The 18790-nt window shown below is 42.1% G+C and overlaps 1 protein-coding gene across 1 annotated transcript in view; it reads left to right on the top strand.

Moving 5' to 3' along the window:
* Positions 1-18790, top strand: part of ERGIC1 (endoplasmic reticulum-golgi intermediate compartment 1) — a 173313-nt gene that overhangs the window by 74421 nt on the left and 80102 nt on the right. The window contains exon 3 of the mRNA XM_082256903.1: positions 7901-7973. Within this exon, the coding sequence (XP_082113029.1) occupies positions 7901-7973 (73 nt within the window). The remainder of the gene's footprint in view (positions 1-7900; positions 7974-18790) is intronic.

The following is an 18790-nucleotide window of genomic DNA, read 5'->3' on the forward strand; positions in this document are numbered from 1 at the left end:
ATAACCCATAGTTGAACTAGCAAAGCATGATCCAATTTGCTTCAGCAGGGGAAAAAAATCCTTCTTGATCCCCCTGAGAGGCAATCGGATATTCCCTGGTATTGGAACACTATTGCAGATTTTGAAATCTCTTCCTATTTGGACAAAGACCTCAATTTAATTTTGACTTCCTACTAGAGATGGAACGAACAATGACAAATACAATATAGCAAGACTGTTGGGACACACACACTAATTCGAAGTGGAACTTAGTCTTAGTCTTCTCCTGGCAACCAATGTAGGTGGACACGTCTTCACTGGTTGCCAATGAAAGGGGGAATTTCTTCACTGACTTCCAACCACCAATGTAAGGGAGAACTTCTTCACTGACCAGCAAAGAAAGGGGGAACATCTTTGCTGACCGCCTATGTAAGCAGAAACTTCTTAGATGACCACCAGTGTAAGGGGCACATCTCCACTAACCACCAATGTCGGGGGGTAAGCCTCCACTAACCACCAATGCAAGGGGGCACTGTTCTACTAACCAGCAACGTAAGAGTGCGCTACAATGGCCAATTTTCAACTGACCACTGAAGTTAGAGGTCGTTACAATAACCACCAATATAAATGGACACTTCTCCACTGAGTGGAGGGGGACTCTTCTTCACTGACTGCATAGGGGCAATTCTTCACAGACCCTAATGGTTTTTAATGTCTGCTTTTTATTTGTTTCATTTAATATTTATTAAATTTAAAATCATTTTGTCATTCTGGAGTTAAGAAAATGATCACCCTGGTGTCAAATACAGTTGTGAATAACTGATACGCATGCAGCGCAGAGCTAAAGCATGTGAGACGATCATTTTTATGCATAGGTTCCCTGACACTTGAAAATTATTTCAAGGTTGAGAAAAGAGGTACCAAACATTTAATTCAGACTATTATTTATTACATGTACTTGAAAGCACCAGCTATTTATGTTGCTTTTTTATGTACATTGTATATTCATTGTACATTGCTTAGAAAAGAGCATGTGCAGCTATGATGAGTTATTTAAAACTGCACAATCCATTTGTCCATGTACTGCTGAAATCTGTCCCCACCATCTGTTAGGTTAGTGTCAAAACTAGAGAATGCCAGCTGAAGTATAAATGTACCAAAAACAAACCTTACCATTTACTGTCGTGAGTCACTGTCACGCGCTACAAAAGTCACTCCTGGTCATGAAGCTTGACTTTATATGTCTGATACGCTGGAAATACCCTTTAGATAATGGTTGAACATTAGACAATGATCTCAATTCTAAAAAAATAAATCGAACCTCAAATATTTGTAACCTACACAGTAAATATAGTATGATTGTAACAGGAGCTGTACCGCACTAAAGCGGGATTATAATTTCATGTGCAGTGGGTTATTGCAGTGTTTCTCAAACTTTTTTCAGTCAAGGCACCCTTTCAAAATTATGGACAGTCTCAAGGCACCCCATTCTAAAATGTAAAAACTATTCTAATAGTTTTGCATAACACAGCAACATCCACGCACACAAGTAGGACACCCAATGTTGGAGGCGATTTTATTCTTCCAAAGCAAATACACTTTTGCAAACTGGTACTGATTAGTCAGTGTTGGTAGTTACTCAAAAAATATAACTAGTTACTTCTGTAAATTGTAACAAGATTACTTTACTAGTTACTTCATTTGAAAAGTAACTTCACTACTTATTACTTTACTCTCCTTTCTTAATTGACGGTGTAGAAGAAGATACATGACACTCTTACTGCATAGAGTTTATTGTATAAACACAGGCTTCGGGAAACATGAGAACAAAACCTGAAAAAAAACAGAATAAAACATAAAGTGCAACAAAAAGTCATAAACTTCATCCCTCTCTATTCTTCGAAATAACAATTGTATCGCACGGCTTGGGTAACGCAGGAAAGCGCGTTCCTATAGCCTAGTAAAGTAGTGTAGTTACCTCCTATAGCCTAGTAAAGTAGTGTAGTTACCAATATTCGTATTGTAACTAGTTGCGTTACTTCGTTACCAAAAAAAGTTATGTAGTTACTGTAATCAGTTACTTTGTAATTAGTTACCCGCAACACTGTGATTAATATTCCAATGTTTCTCTTCTCCCTCAGTTTTCTCATTCCCTCCACTAAGGTTCCCTAAAATGCTGATGAAGAGGGGCAGGGGAGGGTCAAACAAAGATGCTATGCAGGCGACTGACATCCTCAACTGATGATGCCATTGGTCATTAGAACGCCGTCGGCTAGAAGGTTGTAATTGTTACACAAAACCACAGGTTTTCATTGTGCACCAAGGGTAGCTTTATCCACACGCCAGATTGTATACAATTTTTGGGCATTTTGCCAAGGCACCTGTAAAGAAACCTCAAGGACCCCAGGGTGCCTGGACACCCTGGTTGAAAAAGGCTGGGTTATTGTATATAAATTGCCTACTATTCTTTTCATCAGTGAATTGCTATACAGGCTGTCCCCGGGTTACAAACATCCTACTTACAAATGTAGGGAGACAACAGGAAGTGAGAGGAAATCTACCCCTAGGAAGGGAAATTCTCTTCTAGAAGAGTTATCATGGGAAAAAGGTGTTTCCACTGAAGCTTTATCACTAATCCTTGTTTTCACAACACAAAGTTTTCCATAATCCAGTTGTCCTAGGGACAAAAAGTGAGGTGAAATCTTCTGAACAGGGGTACAGACAGCCAAACAAATGTTACAGGGGTGTTAACCCTTCCCTGTGCTATCCAAAAAACTTAAATTATTTTTTTGGCTGGAGCTACACTTAAAAGTACCTATTCCGACTTACAAATTGAACCTAAGAACAAACTTACAGACCCTATCTTGTTTGTAACCTGGGGACCGCTTGTAATTGTTTATAGCCAATTCATTGCTCATTTGTTAATCCTAGTATATCATAAGGGCTTGAGTAGGAAACCGCTGTCAAATGTATAAGAGGGAGCGTAAAAGGAACACCTGATCTGAGCCCTTCAGTACAGTATAATACTTTTTTTTTTTTTTTTTTAATTTATTCTATCTTCTTGGCTATGTTTGTCTGTATCCCATTATCTTCGCTGCCTTAATGGTATCCACTTTGGAGTATGACACATTGACATTTTTTCTGTGGTCTGAGTGATTCCCTTTTTGTCATTCGGTAGGACCAAGGACCCTGTAAGCTGTGAATGCAGCTAACCAGTACGTAAGCTGTGGAAGTGACTAATCCGCTTTGCTGGGATTTTGAGCTGGGCGGAAGTCTCAGTGCCTCACCATATTAATGAATTTAGCCTCTTAACCCCCCCACAAACCACAACAACACTGGCCATAGACCGTGGGATGTCTTTATGTCAATGCTACTCACATTGTTTTTCATGTCTTGGGTAGACTGCTTACAGAAGGGATGCTAAGGCCATAGGCTAATGTCTACAATACGTTCGCTGTGTGCTTTTTAATATGGAAGCCATGCAGAGGTCATATCTGGGAGCCTAAAATCTATCCACATTTGGACTGTTGTGTATTATTGACTTTAGATACTTTTATGTTGGGCACAGACATTCATTGGCAACCAGATTTCTGGAACAGTCTGACCTGCAAAAGAGCTTTTTTCCCTTCCACAATGCTCTTAAACCTGTGCACTTGTATAACATTTGTGCATTCATTTGTAGTAAGAGTACTGATACATGGTTTATATTGCACCACTTGGAACAATATGCCATTGACTAATAATTTATACCATGTGCACCCCACAGACAGCAAGAGGTGTTTTAGTTCCTAGTGATATCTAGAAATGATATGGTAGGTCCCGAATATGTACGAATCCTCAGATACCCAAACCCCAAGGCCTCTGTACCATTTAGAACCATAGGGGTTAAACATTAATGCCAAACTCCAGTCCAACGGCTAAATACACATACGCAATAATATTATATAGAAGTGGTCATACCTGCTATATAATGGTGTTGCTGTCCATGCAGTTCTAAGATGTACACAGCCTTTCCACACAGCGCTGTTAATCTGACTTCACTTTACTACTGTTAAAGTAGAACTGAAGGCAAAACTTTTTTTTTTTTTTTTTTCATTGTGGATAGTGAAAGAGGTGTATAGAAATTGAGGTGTATAATCCCTGTCAGTGTGCCTCCCTTTTTTTTTTTTTGCTTTTTTTTTTTTTTTTCCCCCCCCCTCATTTCCCCTCAAAGCCAAAATCGGAAGCGAGAGGAAATCCCTCCAGAGGGATTGGTTTGGATTCTGTTTGTTACCAGAATTCATTCCTCATTGGAGGATTTCCCCTCCTGTTTTGGTGACACCCTAAAATGTTGGCATTTTCTTTCAAATGTCAAATTTCAATGTTCAATTTCAAATCTAGAGGGCAAATCTCCTGAATGGGGGCAAAAACATTAGAAACTCGACAGGTATTCTAATTGCTTTTCTGCCCAAAACTTGGTGGATGTAAAGTCTTGTGGTGTTTTATTTATTTTTTTTGTTTTTATATATCTTAAAATGACAAACAGGTCTATATTTACCTGCTCTCTGTAAGGCTATTGCACAGGGAGACCCCGAACCTCCTCTTCTAGGGTTCCTTTGCTTCTCTGTGTACCACTATAGGAATCTGCTTCCTATTGGGGCGCACCTACAGGCTTGCTCCCCAGCTGGGCTGTGTGCACCCATTGATGCGCAATAGCGCGGTTCAGCCCGGCCCCCTACTTGCTCTCATAAGCTTTAATTGGCTGCTGTGCCTGTGAATGCAGATGAGAGAGAACTACTACTACTGGACACTTCGTTGGATTGATCCAGGAGTTAGGTAAGTGTTTGGGGGGGGGGGGGGATCTTCCTTTTTTTTCTTTCTTTTTTTTTTTTTTTTTTCTTTCACCATCTGTGTCCCATTGGGGAGATTTCCCTTCAATTTCTGTCCCATAGCCAAACAGGAAGTGATAGGGAATTCTTGGGGACCCCCAGGTCACCAGAACTAGTGTCCCCATTGGAAGATTTCCCCGCCATTACTTTACTTTCCCCAAATTTGGGATTTTCTTTTACTTTCACTTTCAATGAGAACAGTAAACAGGACAAATAGAGAGGGTGAATCTACTTAACAGGGGCACAGACCGCAATAAAATCTGACAGGTGCTCTAATCCATTCCCACTCTATCCAAAACTTAAAAAAAGTTTTGCCGTTAGTTATACTTTACCAACTTGCCGACTGTATAACTTAGATAGGCGGTGGCAAAGTGGCATGATCCGACACTTCCGGACCTGGTGCCAGTGTTCAATTTGTTTGTACATTACTAGTAAAAAATAAATAAATAAAAATATCCCATAGTTTGTAGACGGTATAACTTTTGCGTAAACCAATCAATATATGCTTATTGGGATTTTTTTTTTTTTTTTTTAATTGGATATGTTTTATAGTTTTTAAAGAAAAAAAAAATTTTGTGAATGTGTGGGATTGATTGATATATGTGGATATGTATGTATGTATATATGTGTGTGTGTGTGTGTGTGTGTGTGTGTATATATATATATATATATATATATATATATATATATATATAATGTGTGTATATAATATTCATTATAATTTTTTTTTTTTTTTTCAAAATTGTCGGTCTTTTTTTGTTGCACAAAAAATAACAGCCATGGAGGTGATTAAATACCACCAAAAGAAAGCTCTGTTCGTGGGGACCACGCAATTGTCAGTTAAAGTAACGCAGTGCTGTACCGTAAAAAATGGCCTGCTCATGAAAGGGGGGTAAATCTTTCAGAGGGCAAATGGTTAACTTTAGAATCACTTTTAAAATTTTGCCCTTAGGTATACTTTTAAATACCACTACGCCATGCACCTGCCCCCAGTCGTGTATCTGGACAGTGATGGAACAGCAACAGACTGATACTGTCATCAACTTTCAATGTTTGACCCCAAGTTCTGCCCCCCACTTTTAATCTGAATCTGCTGTACAGGAGATTCCAACCAATTAAAATAAAGGCATAACTGCAATTAGTGGCTTCTTTTAATATGTGCCTGGATTTCATCTGTAGGTTCGTACCCTTTCTCTGGGACCCAAACAGTCAATGTGCCTCTGTTTTGAAGCACCAAATGCAATGTATGTCATATTGGCACTCAAGTACAATTTCTGGGACACCATTTAGGGTCCCAATCAAGCACCTTGGGCTTAGACGAATAATGTCCTGTCAAGGATGTAATGCTCAAAAGGGTAGCTGTGCTCTGCACCTTCTAACAAATTGAGTCTGCATGGTACAGTAGTAGTAAAATAATGTGTGTGTGTGTGTGTGTGTGTGTACATATACACTGCTCACAAAAAAATTAAAGGAACACTTTAAAAACACACAACCTACAGAGGGCTGAATTCAAAGACACCCCGAAATACAAAGTGAAAAATTATGTAGCAGGCTAGTCCATTTTGCTGAAATTTCATTGCAGCAACTTAGAATAGTCCTCACTAGTTTGTATGGCTCCCACATGCTTGTATCCATGCCTGACAACATTGTGGCATGCTCCTAATGAGACGACAGATGGTGTCCTGGGGTATTTCCTTCCAGATCTGGACCAGGGCATCACTGAGCTCCTGAACAGACTGAAGTGCAACCTGGCGGCATCAGATGGCCGGAAACCTAATGTCACAGAGGTGTTCTATTGGATTTAGGTCAGGCGAGCGTGAGGGCTATTCAATGGTTTCCATTCCTTCATCCTCCAGGAACTGGTTTTATACTCTCACCACATGAAGCTGAGCATTGTTGTGCACCAGCAGGAACCCAGGACCCAGTGCACCAGCGTTGGGTCTGACAAATGGGTCCAATGATTTCATCCTGGGCACCAGTGGTGGACCTGACAATTCTGGTGTTTAATGGCAATTGCCAGTCGAGCTCCACAGTGCTGGGCAGTGAGCACAGGGCCCACTAGAGGACGTTGGCCCTCAGGCCGGCCTCATGAAGTCTGTTTCTGATTGTTTGGTTAGAGACATTCACACCAATGTCCTGCTGGAAGTCATTTTGTAGGGCTCTGGCAGTGCTCATCCTGTTCCTCCTTGCACAAAGGAGCAGATCCTGGTCCTGTTTATGGATTAAGGACCTTCTACGGCCCTGTTCAGCTCTCTTAGAGTAACTGCCTGTCTCCTAGAATCTCTCCCATGTTCTTCAGACTGTGCTGGGAGACACCACAAACCTTCTGGCAATAGCACATATTGATGTGCCATCCTGCAGGAGTTGGATTGCCTGTGCAACCTCTAGGTATCGCCTCATGCTACTAGTAGTGAAAGACCCTAGCCAAATGCAAAACTAGGGAAAAACGCTCAGAAAAGATTAGTTGGAAGAATAGGTAAAAAGAATTCAGTGGCCTCCACCTGTAAAACCATTCCTGTATTGGCGGTCGCCTAATTGTTGGCCATCTAGTGCACACTGTTAATTTTCATTACTGAAACTGATTTACAACCCCCTCTGCCACTTAACTGACCAGATCAATATCCAAGGAGTTTAATTGACTCTGATAAAAATTGTTCCTTTTATTGTTTTGAGCAGTGTATTCTAAAGTGTGTGTGTGTGTGTGTGTGTGTGTGTGTGTGTGTGTGTGTGTGTGTGTGTGTCAGGGATATATATAATTTTTTATTTATTTAAATAAAAATGGGATTTTTGCCTATGATTACTCTTCTGTTACTAGGTAAACTGTGTAGACCTTTTTATTGTTTGCATAGAGAAATCTTGTTTTTCAGTGACACTAGGCTAGTTCCTGGTGTGTGAGTCACTCACAGCTGCTATCTGAGCAATATTTAGTTAGTGTGTGCAATACATGTTGTGCCTTTCCCCTCTGACATAGGAGAGCGCTTCACATGATGGTGACTATGTTGTTAATTTGTTTCATTTCTTCCACTGACATGATTGCTCTTTCTGTCTTACAGTTTCCATCTGCTGCTGTCTCTTCATTACCTTTCTTTTCTTGTCGGAGCTGACTGGGTTTATTGCCAGTGAAGTGTAAGTATTTACTGAGAAACCAAACCTGTTCATTGATACAGAGGTACAGATTATCATGCAGCAATCTACACTGCTCACAAAATTAAAGGTACACTTTGAAAACACATCAGATCTCCATAGGGAAAAATCTCATGCTGGATATCTATACTGAAATGAACTGGGTAATGTGTTAGCAACGAAAAGATGCCACATCGTTTGATGGAAATGAAAGTTATCAATCTAGAGAGAGCTGAATTCAAAGACACTCGAAAAATAAAAATGAAAAAATAATGCAGCAGGCTAGTCCATTTTGCTGAAATTTAATTGCAGCAATTAATGTGGTGCTCAGTAGTCTGTATAATTCCCACGTGCCTGTATGCATGCCTGACAGTGTCGGGGTATACTCCCTAATGAGATGGATGGTGTCCTTAGGTATTTCCTCCCAGATCTGGACCAGGGCATCACTGAGCTCCTGAACATACTGAGGTGCAACCTGGCAGCGTTAGATGGACCGAAACATAATGTCCCAGAGGTGTTCTGTTGGATTTAGGTCAGGCAAGCGTGGGGGGCATTCAATGGTATCCATTCCCTCATCCTCCAGGAACTGGCTGCATACATGTTACCCGGGGCATTGTCATGCACCAGGAGGAACCCAGGACCCACTGCACCAGCGTAGGGTCTGACAATGGGTCCAAAAATTTCATCTCGAAACCTAATGGCAGTCAGGGTACCATTGTCTAGCCTGTAGAAGTCTGTGTGTCCCTCCATGGATATGCCTCTCCATACCATCACTGACCCACCACCAAACGGGTCATGCTGAACGATGTTACAGGCAGCATAATGCTCTCCATGGCTTCTCCAGACCCTTTCACGTCTGTCACATGCTCAGGGTGAACCTTCTGTCATGTGAAAAGCACAGGACATCAGTGGCAGACCTGCCAATTCTGGTGTTCAATGTCAAATGCCATTTGAGCTCCATGGTGCCAGGCAGTGAGCACAGGATCCACTAGAGGATGTTGTGCCTCAGGCCACCCTCATGAAGTCTGTTTCGAATTGTTTGGTTAGAGATATTTACACCAGTGCTCTGCTGGAGGTCATTTTGTAGGGCTCTGGCAGTGCTCATCCTGTTCCTCCTTGCACAAAAGAGCAGATACCAGTCCTGCTTATGGGTTAAAGGAGAAGTCCACCCTAAAACTAAAATCCCTACATCTATAAATCTCCTCGTTCTAACACTAACCCGTCTAGCCCTGTAAAGAAAAAAATCAGTATACTGTACTTAACTTTTTTGAAGCCGATCTGCCCTGATCCCATGCTGAGCTGTCAGCCTCAGCTGTGCTTCCATAGATTTCCATGTTCTAAAACTAACCTATCTAGCCTGGTCAAGAAGAAAACAGTATACTGTACATACCTTTTTTTGAAGCCGATCCGATCGCCAGTGGCGAAAGCTCTGCAGAGGACACTGCCAACAATGAAAGCCCCATAGTAACTCTATGGGTGACATCACATCCCATTCATTTCACAGCCATTGTTGGTTGTGTCCTCTGCAGAGCTTTCGCCACTGGAGATCGGATCGGCTTCAAAAAAGGTATGTACAGTATAGTGTTTTCTTCTTGACCGGGCTAGATAGGTTAGTTTTAGAACATGGAAATCTATAGATGCAGGGATTTTAGTTTTAGGGTGGACTTCTCCTTTAAGGACCTTCTATGGCCCTGCCCAGCTCTCCTAGAATAACTGCCTGTCTCCTGGAATCTCTTCCATGCTCGAGATTGTGCTGAGAGACACAGCAAACCTGGCAATGGCACGTACTGATGTGCCATCCTGGAGGAGTTGAACAGCCTGCGCAACCTCTATATAGTCTAGGTATTGCCTCATGCTGCCACCAGGGACACTGACCCTAGCCAAATGCAAAATTAGTAAAAAAACAATCAGAAAAGGTGAGTAGGGAAGAAAAAGGTCAGTAGCCTCCCACCTGTAAAACCATTCCTGTTTTGGAGGTTGTCTCATTGTTGCCCATCTAGTGCACCTGTTAATTTTATTAACACCAATGCAGCTAAAAAAACTGATTAACAACCCCCTCTGCTACTTAACCGACCAGATCAATATCCTGGGAGTTCAATTGACTTAATGCTATACTCTGATTAAAAAGTGTTCCTTTAATTTTTTTGAGCAGTGTACATCCAGAAATAATGAGGAGAATTTACTAAAGCTGGCAATACAATATACAATTGTCTTCAATTTCCTTAATATTTACCTTCCACTATTTAGTGCAAGGGCCTGCCTGATTGCATACAAATGGAAAGTGTTTAGGTTTGACCTCATTTTATATGGTTTTGGTAAATCTAAAGGTAAATTGTAGAAGACTATTGTATAATGTATAGCTAGCCTAAGCCTTGAGCAAACAGAATCTGGAGCAACTATGCATAGCAACCAATCTGCTTCTAGCTTCAGCTTATGTATTTAAAGCGGAACTTCACCCTAACGGATAAGTTCTGCTTTATGTCCTCCACCCCCTTCTAACCACATTTGGCACATTATCATTTTTTGGGGGGACTGGGTACCTAGTTTTGATGGGTACCCACTCTGCAGGCTGTGGGACCATTCAAAAAGTGTGGCATGCGCAATGGAAAGCAGCAAGGAGTCACAGCCAGCTTCCCTTAGAAATGTCAGGTGCCTCGAATACTGACAATGAAACAGCCCAGGTGAGGACAGTGCTGGATCCCTGGATAGGTAAGTGCCCTTTTATTAAAAGTTAGCAGCTACAGTATTTGTAGCTGCTGACTTAATTTTTTTTTTCTTTCTTGGGTGAAGAGCCTCTTTAGGCTTTGAAAATAAGACAGAAGCTGATGCCATGCAGAGCTGCTCCATATTCTGATTGCTCCTCCCAATGTATTCAATTACAATAGGAACATTTTACTAGTAAGCACTATCTAAAACCGCAACATAACATACAGTAGCTGTGATAAAATTTTCAAAAACTGAGAACTTGTTCTTTTGGGCAAAAAAAACACCTGTAAATCTCCATAAGGTTTTATTTGCACTGCCCTTAGTAGTCCCTGAATTAACAAACTAGACAGGGGCACTTTAAGTGCTGGGGCCAATCAGGTGCTTGTCCAATCAGTGGAGTAACTGAGACCAGGAGTTGCATCACACTAGAAATGGTTCTGAAATGTTACACAAGTGTGTGTATTTATAGAGCTGTAACTAGGGACAGCTTGGTCCATGTAGAAGGTAGTGATTGGTTACACTGAAGTTCAGTTGAATGTGACTGTTCATTACTATACATACCTACTTTTGCAAGATCTAAAAGAAGGGCTTTAAAGCAGATTTCCGCCCCTAATGAAAAAATTCTAAGTCAGAAGCTACAAATACTGTAGCTGCTGACGTTTAAATATTAGAACTTGCCTGTTCAGGGTTCCCGCAATGTCGGCACCCAAAGCCAATTTTCGTATCGGCTCTCGGTGGTTGCTGCCACTGCCATCCAGGGTAAGGGAAGCCGTCAGTGAAGCCTTTCGGTTTCAAAGCTGGTTCCCCTACTGTGCATGTGCATACATGATGAGCAAATCCCACAGCCTTCCATCCTGTCCTCCATATTATGTAGGGCTGAGCTGTCATACATACAGGATGCATAGAAGTAAGGCAAAAGCAGATTGGCATATTTCTGTTCATTTAGGGTTTGTCACATCCTCTCCATGCATACAGTAGATGCCTGTGGTGTCAGTGGGAGCAATTGTGCCCCATCACTGGTTTCAATTGGAGAAATTGTGCCCCATTGTTGGTATTTGGCCCCTTTCACACTGTGGAGTCTGTCGGCGGACTTATTCTCAGCGGGGATCAATCTGCGATCCCCCTCTGAGCAGGTGGATGGCAACTGTGTCTCCCCCCTGTGTGTGGAGACACAGCTGTCAGGTCCCGCTGTTCTCTATGGGGGAATCGGATGGAAACGGAATGTCTGTCCGTTCTTATCCGATCCCATCCAATCCACTGGATGGATGCAAAATGGGGTTTCCATCCGTCTAGATTTGACGGATTGGATTGGATCGGATGTCAGCGGACATGTCTCCGCTGACATCCGATGCCCCATAGAGATACATGGGGCATCGTTCAGATCTGCCAAAAGAACTGACAGGCGGATCTGAACGGTCCACCTGTGTGAAAGGGGCCTAATTTGGTGGAATTGTGCCCCATTGTTAGTGTTTTTTTTTTTTTTTTTTTTGGAGGATTCATGTCCCGACATTGGTGTCATTGGGAGAAATGATGCCACATTTTTGCTATCTGTAGATGGAATAGTGTCCCAAGGGCCAGATAAAAGCAAGCTAGGGGCCGCAGCTGGCCGCGTGCCTCAGTTTAGAGACCACTGGCATAGCTGAACAGATATGAAGCAGATCACACAGATGAGTGGCATTTTAAATATATTCCTCAATAGCCACAAATATAAATCCACTTTGTGTGCACTAAATTCTCTTACAAACAGACGTTACCCTAAAAAATTAGCAACGATCTCATTGTGCATTACATAGCCTATGCAGGGAGCAGAGCTGTGGGAGCAACCCAGCACTCCTTCCCATTACAGGCTGCCTGAAGAAAACTACAGCAGGGGTCGGAGACCAGACCAGTCACCCTGCAAAAGGAGAGAGAGAGAACAGCATTAACTGGTCTTTTTTACAGGAAGCTCCTGTACAGAGACCTATTTTCACACTGGATTACTGCACCAATCTGGAAGAAATGCACAAAGCATGTAGGAATACACATGCCTCTTTATTTAGACAATAATTTGTTCACACAGAGTTCAGCTTTAATGCAAAGCTCTGGCTTATCAATGCTATTAAAGCGGTTGTAAACCACTGCACTTTTTTTTTCTTTTCTGCAAGGCAAAGGCACAATGTGCTAGTGTGCATCGCATACTAGCACATTATGTTAAACTTACCTGAAAACGAAGCGTTCCAGATATGCAGTGCCATTGCTGGAGGCAGCGTCCATCTCTACCCCGGTCTTCCTTCTGGATTCGCGGCTCCGGCTCTGCGACTGGCCGGAGCCCCAATGATGTCACTCCTGTGCATGCGCACAGTCACGGCACACTGTTGCCAGTCACGGCACGGTTCCTTCAGAACGCATGCGCTAGTGATATAACAGGCTGCTAGCTCAGCAAATATCTCCTAAATGGTTTATGTTTAGGAGATATTAACACTACCTATAGGTAAGCCTTGATATAGACCTACCTATAGGTAAAACTTAAAGATTGAAATTTACTTCCTCTTTAAGACAAAATTTCTCATCTTATTGGAGCTTGTTCTTGTCACCAGATCAGATCATCATCTTTTGAAATCTTTTTGAAAATAAAATTGAAAACATTTACTTATTGAAGTCACTTTTCAACAATGGTGTAAGGAACACCCTAGAACCACGTACTGAAGTCCCTTTTCAATAGTGGTGTGAGGAACACTATATAACCACGTACTGAAGTCCCTTTTCAATAATGGTGTGAGGAACACCCTAGAACCACGTACTGAAGTCCCTTTTCAATAGTGGTGCGAGGAACACTATATAACCACGTACTGAAGTCCCTTTTCAATAATGGTGTGAGGAACACCCTAGAACCACGTACTGAAGTCCCTTTTCAATAGTGGTGTGAGGAACACTCTGGAACCACTTGCTGATGTCTCTTTTCAATAGTGGAGTGAGGAACACCCTAGAACAACGTACTGAAGTCCCTTTTCAATAGTGGTGTGAGGGACACTCTGGAACCACTTGCTGATGTCTCTTTTCAATAGTGGTGTGAGGAACACCCTCGAACCACGTACTGAAGTCCCTTTTCAATAGTGGTGTGAGGAACACTCTGGAACCACTTGCTGATGTCACTTTTCAACAATGGTGTAAGGAACACCCTAGAACCACGTACTGAAGTCCCTTTTCAATAGTGGTGCGAGGAACACTATATAACCACGTACTGAAGTCCCTTTTCAATAGTGGTGCGAGGAACACTATATAACCACATACTGAAGTCCCTTTTCAATAATGGTGTGAAGAACACCCTAGAACCACGTACTGAAGTCCCTTTTCAATAGTGGTGTGAGGAACACTCTGGAACCACTTGCTGATGTCTCTTTTCAATAGTGGTGTGAGGAACACCCTAGAACCACGTACTGAAGTCCCTTTTCAATAGTGGTGTGAGGAACACTCTGGAACCACTTGCTGATGTCTCTTTTCAATAGTGGTGTGAGGAACACCCTAGAACCACGTACTGAAGTCCCTTTTCAATAGTGGTGTGAGGAACACTCTGGAACCACTTGCTGATGTCTCTTTTCAATAGTGGTGTGAGGAACACCCTAGAACCACGTACTGAAGTCCCTTTTCAATAGTGGTGTAAGGAACACCTTATAACCATTACTCAGCTAAACTTCCTTCTTAAACAGTTTATTTTATTGCAGTAGCTGATATTCCTGTAGAGGTTTCCTTATTGAATGTATAATGTTTTCAGGATGATACTCTTCTTTTCTATAGATATCCCCAGATCTTGTGTAATGTTTCCTGGACGTACTTTGACTCCTAGTCTGTATAGCTCCATATTCCCCAGAGTAGTTACTAGGAAGGAGCCCCACATCACCCCCCTCCTTAATATTTCAACTTTTTCACGCCTGTAGTCACTATGCAAAAACATTTTTAAACGGTTTCCAGTTGCATCAGCATTCTGCACTTCTTGATATTTTTTGCCTTTTGTAATAGCTTTAAGCACAAACTTTTTCCAGTGATAGGTCGGGAAAGTTACCCACAACTTCCTTTTATTTGGGACTCTGATAACAATACATCTTTGTTGTAATTTCCATGTTTACTTTTCGACCATGGCTGTTTAAAGGTCATTTAAAGGAAACTTAAAATGGTGCTTGTGCTTCAGAAAATTTGAGCCCTCTTCAGATGTCTAGGCATAACTGTATCGTTCACTAGACCCACACTAACATTACCCATTTTGGCCAGTCCTGGCCTCAAGTTGAACAATGGCCATGACCTTTATGATGCAGTTTATCAAATAGCATTGACATAGCAGTCCTTTGTTTTTATTACCTGTTAATACTGCTAGTAAAGCCTGGTACACACAGGCTGAAAATTGGCTAGTTAAGCAGGAACCGGCTGACTTTCGGCCCATGAGGACACTTGTCTGTTCTACAGAAGCCAGTCTAATGCCCATCGTCTGTCGAATGGGCTTGCTGGAAAACCATCATTCAATCAGGGCTTGCAGAAAATGGCAAAGTGTATAGCCAACCTAAATCTGTTAGTTTTCAACTTTCATTATCAGACCAAGCGGTCAAGCAAACCATTTGCCACTCCCAGGGGTGCTCACATTGGGCTGCTTCTATTCATTTAGTTAAAACCTTTATCCCAAATCGAAAACAGATGTTTCTGCAACGGTTTAACCACTTCTGGACCAGAAGGTTTTCCGCCCTTAATGGCCAGGTCGTATTTTGCGATACGGCACTGCGTTACTTTAACTTACAATTGTGCGGTCATGCGACGCTGTGACCAAATAGATGGATGTCCTTTTTTTTTCCCACAAATAGAGCTTTCTTTTAGTGGTATTTGATCCCCCCCCCCCCCTGTGGTTTTTCTTTTTTGCTCTATAAAAAAAAAAAAAAAAAAATCTGAAAATAAAAAAAAAATTTTTCTTTCTGCTATCAAACGCCGCCAATAATAAAAAAAATTTTAAAAATTATTTTTTTTTTTTATCATTTTAGGCAAATCTGTATTCTGCTACCTGCACAGTAAAATGTGGATGAGCTCCGACAGAGCAGTGCAATGTGTGTGTAATACTTTCTCAGTTCTTATTTTTGCATGTGCCATCCAGACATGCTGCATTTTTCTGCAATACCCCATATCTCACCAGCGTTGTGTTGTGTATGGGGCACATAGAAAACAATTGCTTGCTATGTGCCCTAGCGGTGAAACATGTTCCAAAAGGGGAACTTGTCCTTTCAGACCCTTTCATTTCATCAGTTCAGTCACGTCACGATGGATGAAGTATCCGATTTTGCTCATCCCTTTTTATTTTTTTTTTATTATCCTTTTTATTTTTCACCCATCTTTTTTTTTTTTTGTTTTTGTTTTTTTACATCCACTACCAGTGCAAAAACTGATGAAAAACTGGCCGTTTGTCAGTTTACATCCGTTTTTCGTCCGATCCGTTTTTTAACAGAAGAACAATAGAGCTTTGATTGGTTTAAAAAAACTCATGACAGATGCGGATGTAAATGGATGATCATCCATTTACATCGATTTTTTTCCATAGAGATGCATTGATGTCCATTTTTCATCCATCAACAGATGGATGAAAAACAGACAGCATGTGTGACAGGGGCCTTAAACCTTTTTGTTCATAAAGCAACATCTATTTAATTGTTTATATCCATTTATGTGTTAGTTGACAATAATATTTTTTTTTTTTTTTTTTTTAAAGCATTCGGTTTTATTTTAGCTCGGCTTCCTGTGAGTCTAGTAAGACTGTTTCCTGAGACTTTCTTATTCACTGGATTGCAATTCACTCGTTAAGCTCTCCATATATGTTGAATCATACAAGTTACACACTGAAATCCTCTCCAGATATCTTGAGTATCGGATTAGTATTCACCCTCAGGATATTTAGGGTGCCGATATTTCTTAGCAACCAATGACATAGAAGCATGAACACACAGAGGAATGCATTTCTGACGTATCAGTCCACTTACTACTTTAGTAATATGAAAGTTATGATCATATAGTGTGCCCTACTAACACAGTGCAGCGAATACATACTCTAAGGGATTTGTCACTTCTGGGCGTTGCATGGGAATTCCAATCCTCTTGCTGCTTGCTATTGTCTTCCGGCTTTGTTTTTTTTTTTTTTTGTTTTTTTTTTTTAAGCTAAGTTTCATTTTGTGTTTCTGTTCATCTAGGTCACTGTAGATATTTGCAGCAGCACATTGGTGCTCATTCATAAAAACTCAAAAGAAAAGTAGAGGTTTTGATTATGGGAAGAAATCAGATTTCTAACTTCAGTTTAGTGGAATGGAGCACACTGTGTGCAGCAGTTTTTGGGATATAAAATTGAGTGCAGTTTAGAGAATTCAGTGGGCCATCCTGTGTAAGGTATAACAAAACCTTTTTCTTTCCAATTTTTCCCCTAAGGCTCCATGTACACGGGACGTTGTAAATGGCCGTTTAGGAGCAGTTGGGCGTTTTTTTCAGAAGCCCCTGAACCCATCTACATTTTATCTTATCTGTCCATGTACACAGGGTCATTTACAGTCATTTGCAGGCAGTTGAGTTCAGGGATGTTTTTTGGAACGCAATTATTTGCTTTTGAACGTGTGTTTCCCGGCGTTTCAAATGCAAAAACGCGGCCGAACGTGATGAACGTACGTTCAGCCACGTTTATAAGTTTTTTTTTTTTTTTTTTTGTTCCCTATGGGAGCCTATTGATTTGAATGGAAGTTGCACCGCAAGTCGGATCAGGATGATCCGACTTGCGGCGCGACTTGCACTGTGAGAATCTTGAGGGGGAACTCCACGCCAAAAATGGGGAAAAAAACTGTGTGGGGGTCCCCCCCAGGTTCCAAACCAGGCCCTTCGGGTCTGGTATGGAATTTGAGGGTAGCCCCACGCCGAAAAAAATGGCGTGGGGTCCCCCCCCAAAATCCATACCAGACCCTTATCCGAGCATGCAGCCCGGTAGGGCAGGGAGGGGACGAGCGAGTTGCCCCCCCGGACCATACCAGGCCACATGCCCTCAACATGGGGGGGGGGTGTTGGTGTTTTGGGGCAGGGGGAGCTCTGCACCCCTCACCCCAAAGCACCTTGCCCCCATGTTGATGAGGACAAGGGCCTCAACCCCACAACCCTGGCCGGTGGTTGTGGGGGTCTGCGGGCAGGGGGCTCATCAGAATCTGGAAGCACCCTTTAACAAGGGGGCCCCCCAGATCCCGGACCCCTCCCTATGTGAATGGGTATGGGGTCTTCTCCCTCTCCTGGTCTTCAGGGGGGGGGCTCGCTCGTCCCCTCCCCTTTCCTGCCCTACTGGGCTGCATGCTCGGATAAGGGTCTGGTATGGATTTTGGGGGGGGGGGATCCCACGCCGTTTTTTCGGCGTGGGGCGACCCTCAAATTCCGTACCAGACCCGAAGGGCCTGGTTTGGAACCTGGAGGGGACCCCCACGCATTTTTTTTCCCATTTTTGGCGTGGAGTTCCCCCTCAAGATTCTCACAGCGCAAGTCGCATCATCCTGATCAGTCTTGCGGTGCGACTTCCATTCAAATCAATAGGCTCCCATAGGTAACCATTGATTTTGAATGGAGGCAGAAAAAACGCTGCTAAAAGCAACGTGGCCAAACGTGCAATAACGCAAATGGAAAAAGCTACTGAAAGCACGTTTAACAGCTGCTTTTTCCCGGCGTCAGAACTAGCTTCGCAGCACGTTTTTTCTAACGTCCCGTGTACATGGAGCCTTATGTAACCTACAAGAAAAATGTATTATACAAAGAGAAAGGAGAGTACCCCCAATGGTATGGGATTTTATATGCCACACACACCCTGAACAAGAATACGAGGAATATGTGTATAAAATTCAAATTTATTCAGAACATATAACAAAAATTAATTGCACAAACATGTATGTCTAAGAACAGTTAGACACGACAATTAAAAAACTTGCAAGTATAGACAGACCAGTGACCGTACAGAAGGCCCTTGGGAATCATTGGTAGGAAGAACCAGACTGGACCCTACGCGTTTCGGGTTAGAAACCCTTCATCAGGGGTCACCCAAAGTTCAATACACAATGTTTACCCAAGACAATCTTCTTAGTAGGGGCAACTGG

Source organism: Pelophylax lessonae (genome assembly GCF_965119305.1).
Source record: "Pelophylax lessonae genome assembly, chromosome: 4".
NCBI classification, from domain to species: Eukaryota; Metazoa; Chordata; class Amphibia; order Anura; family Ranidae; genus Pelophylax; species Pelophylax lessonae.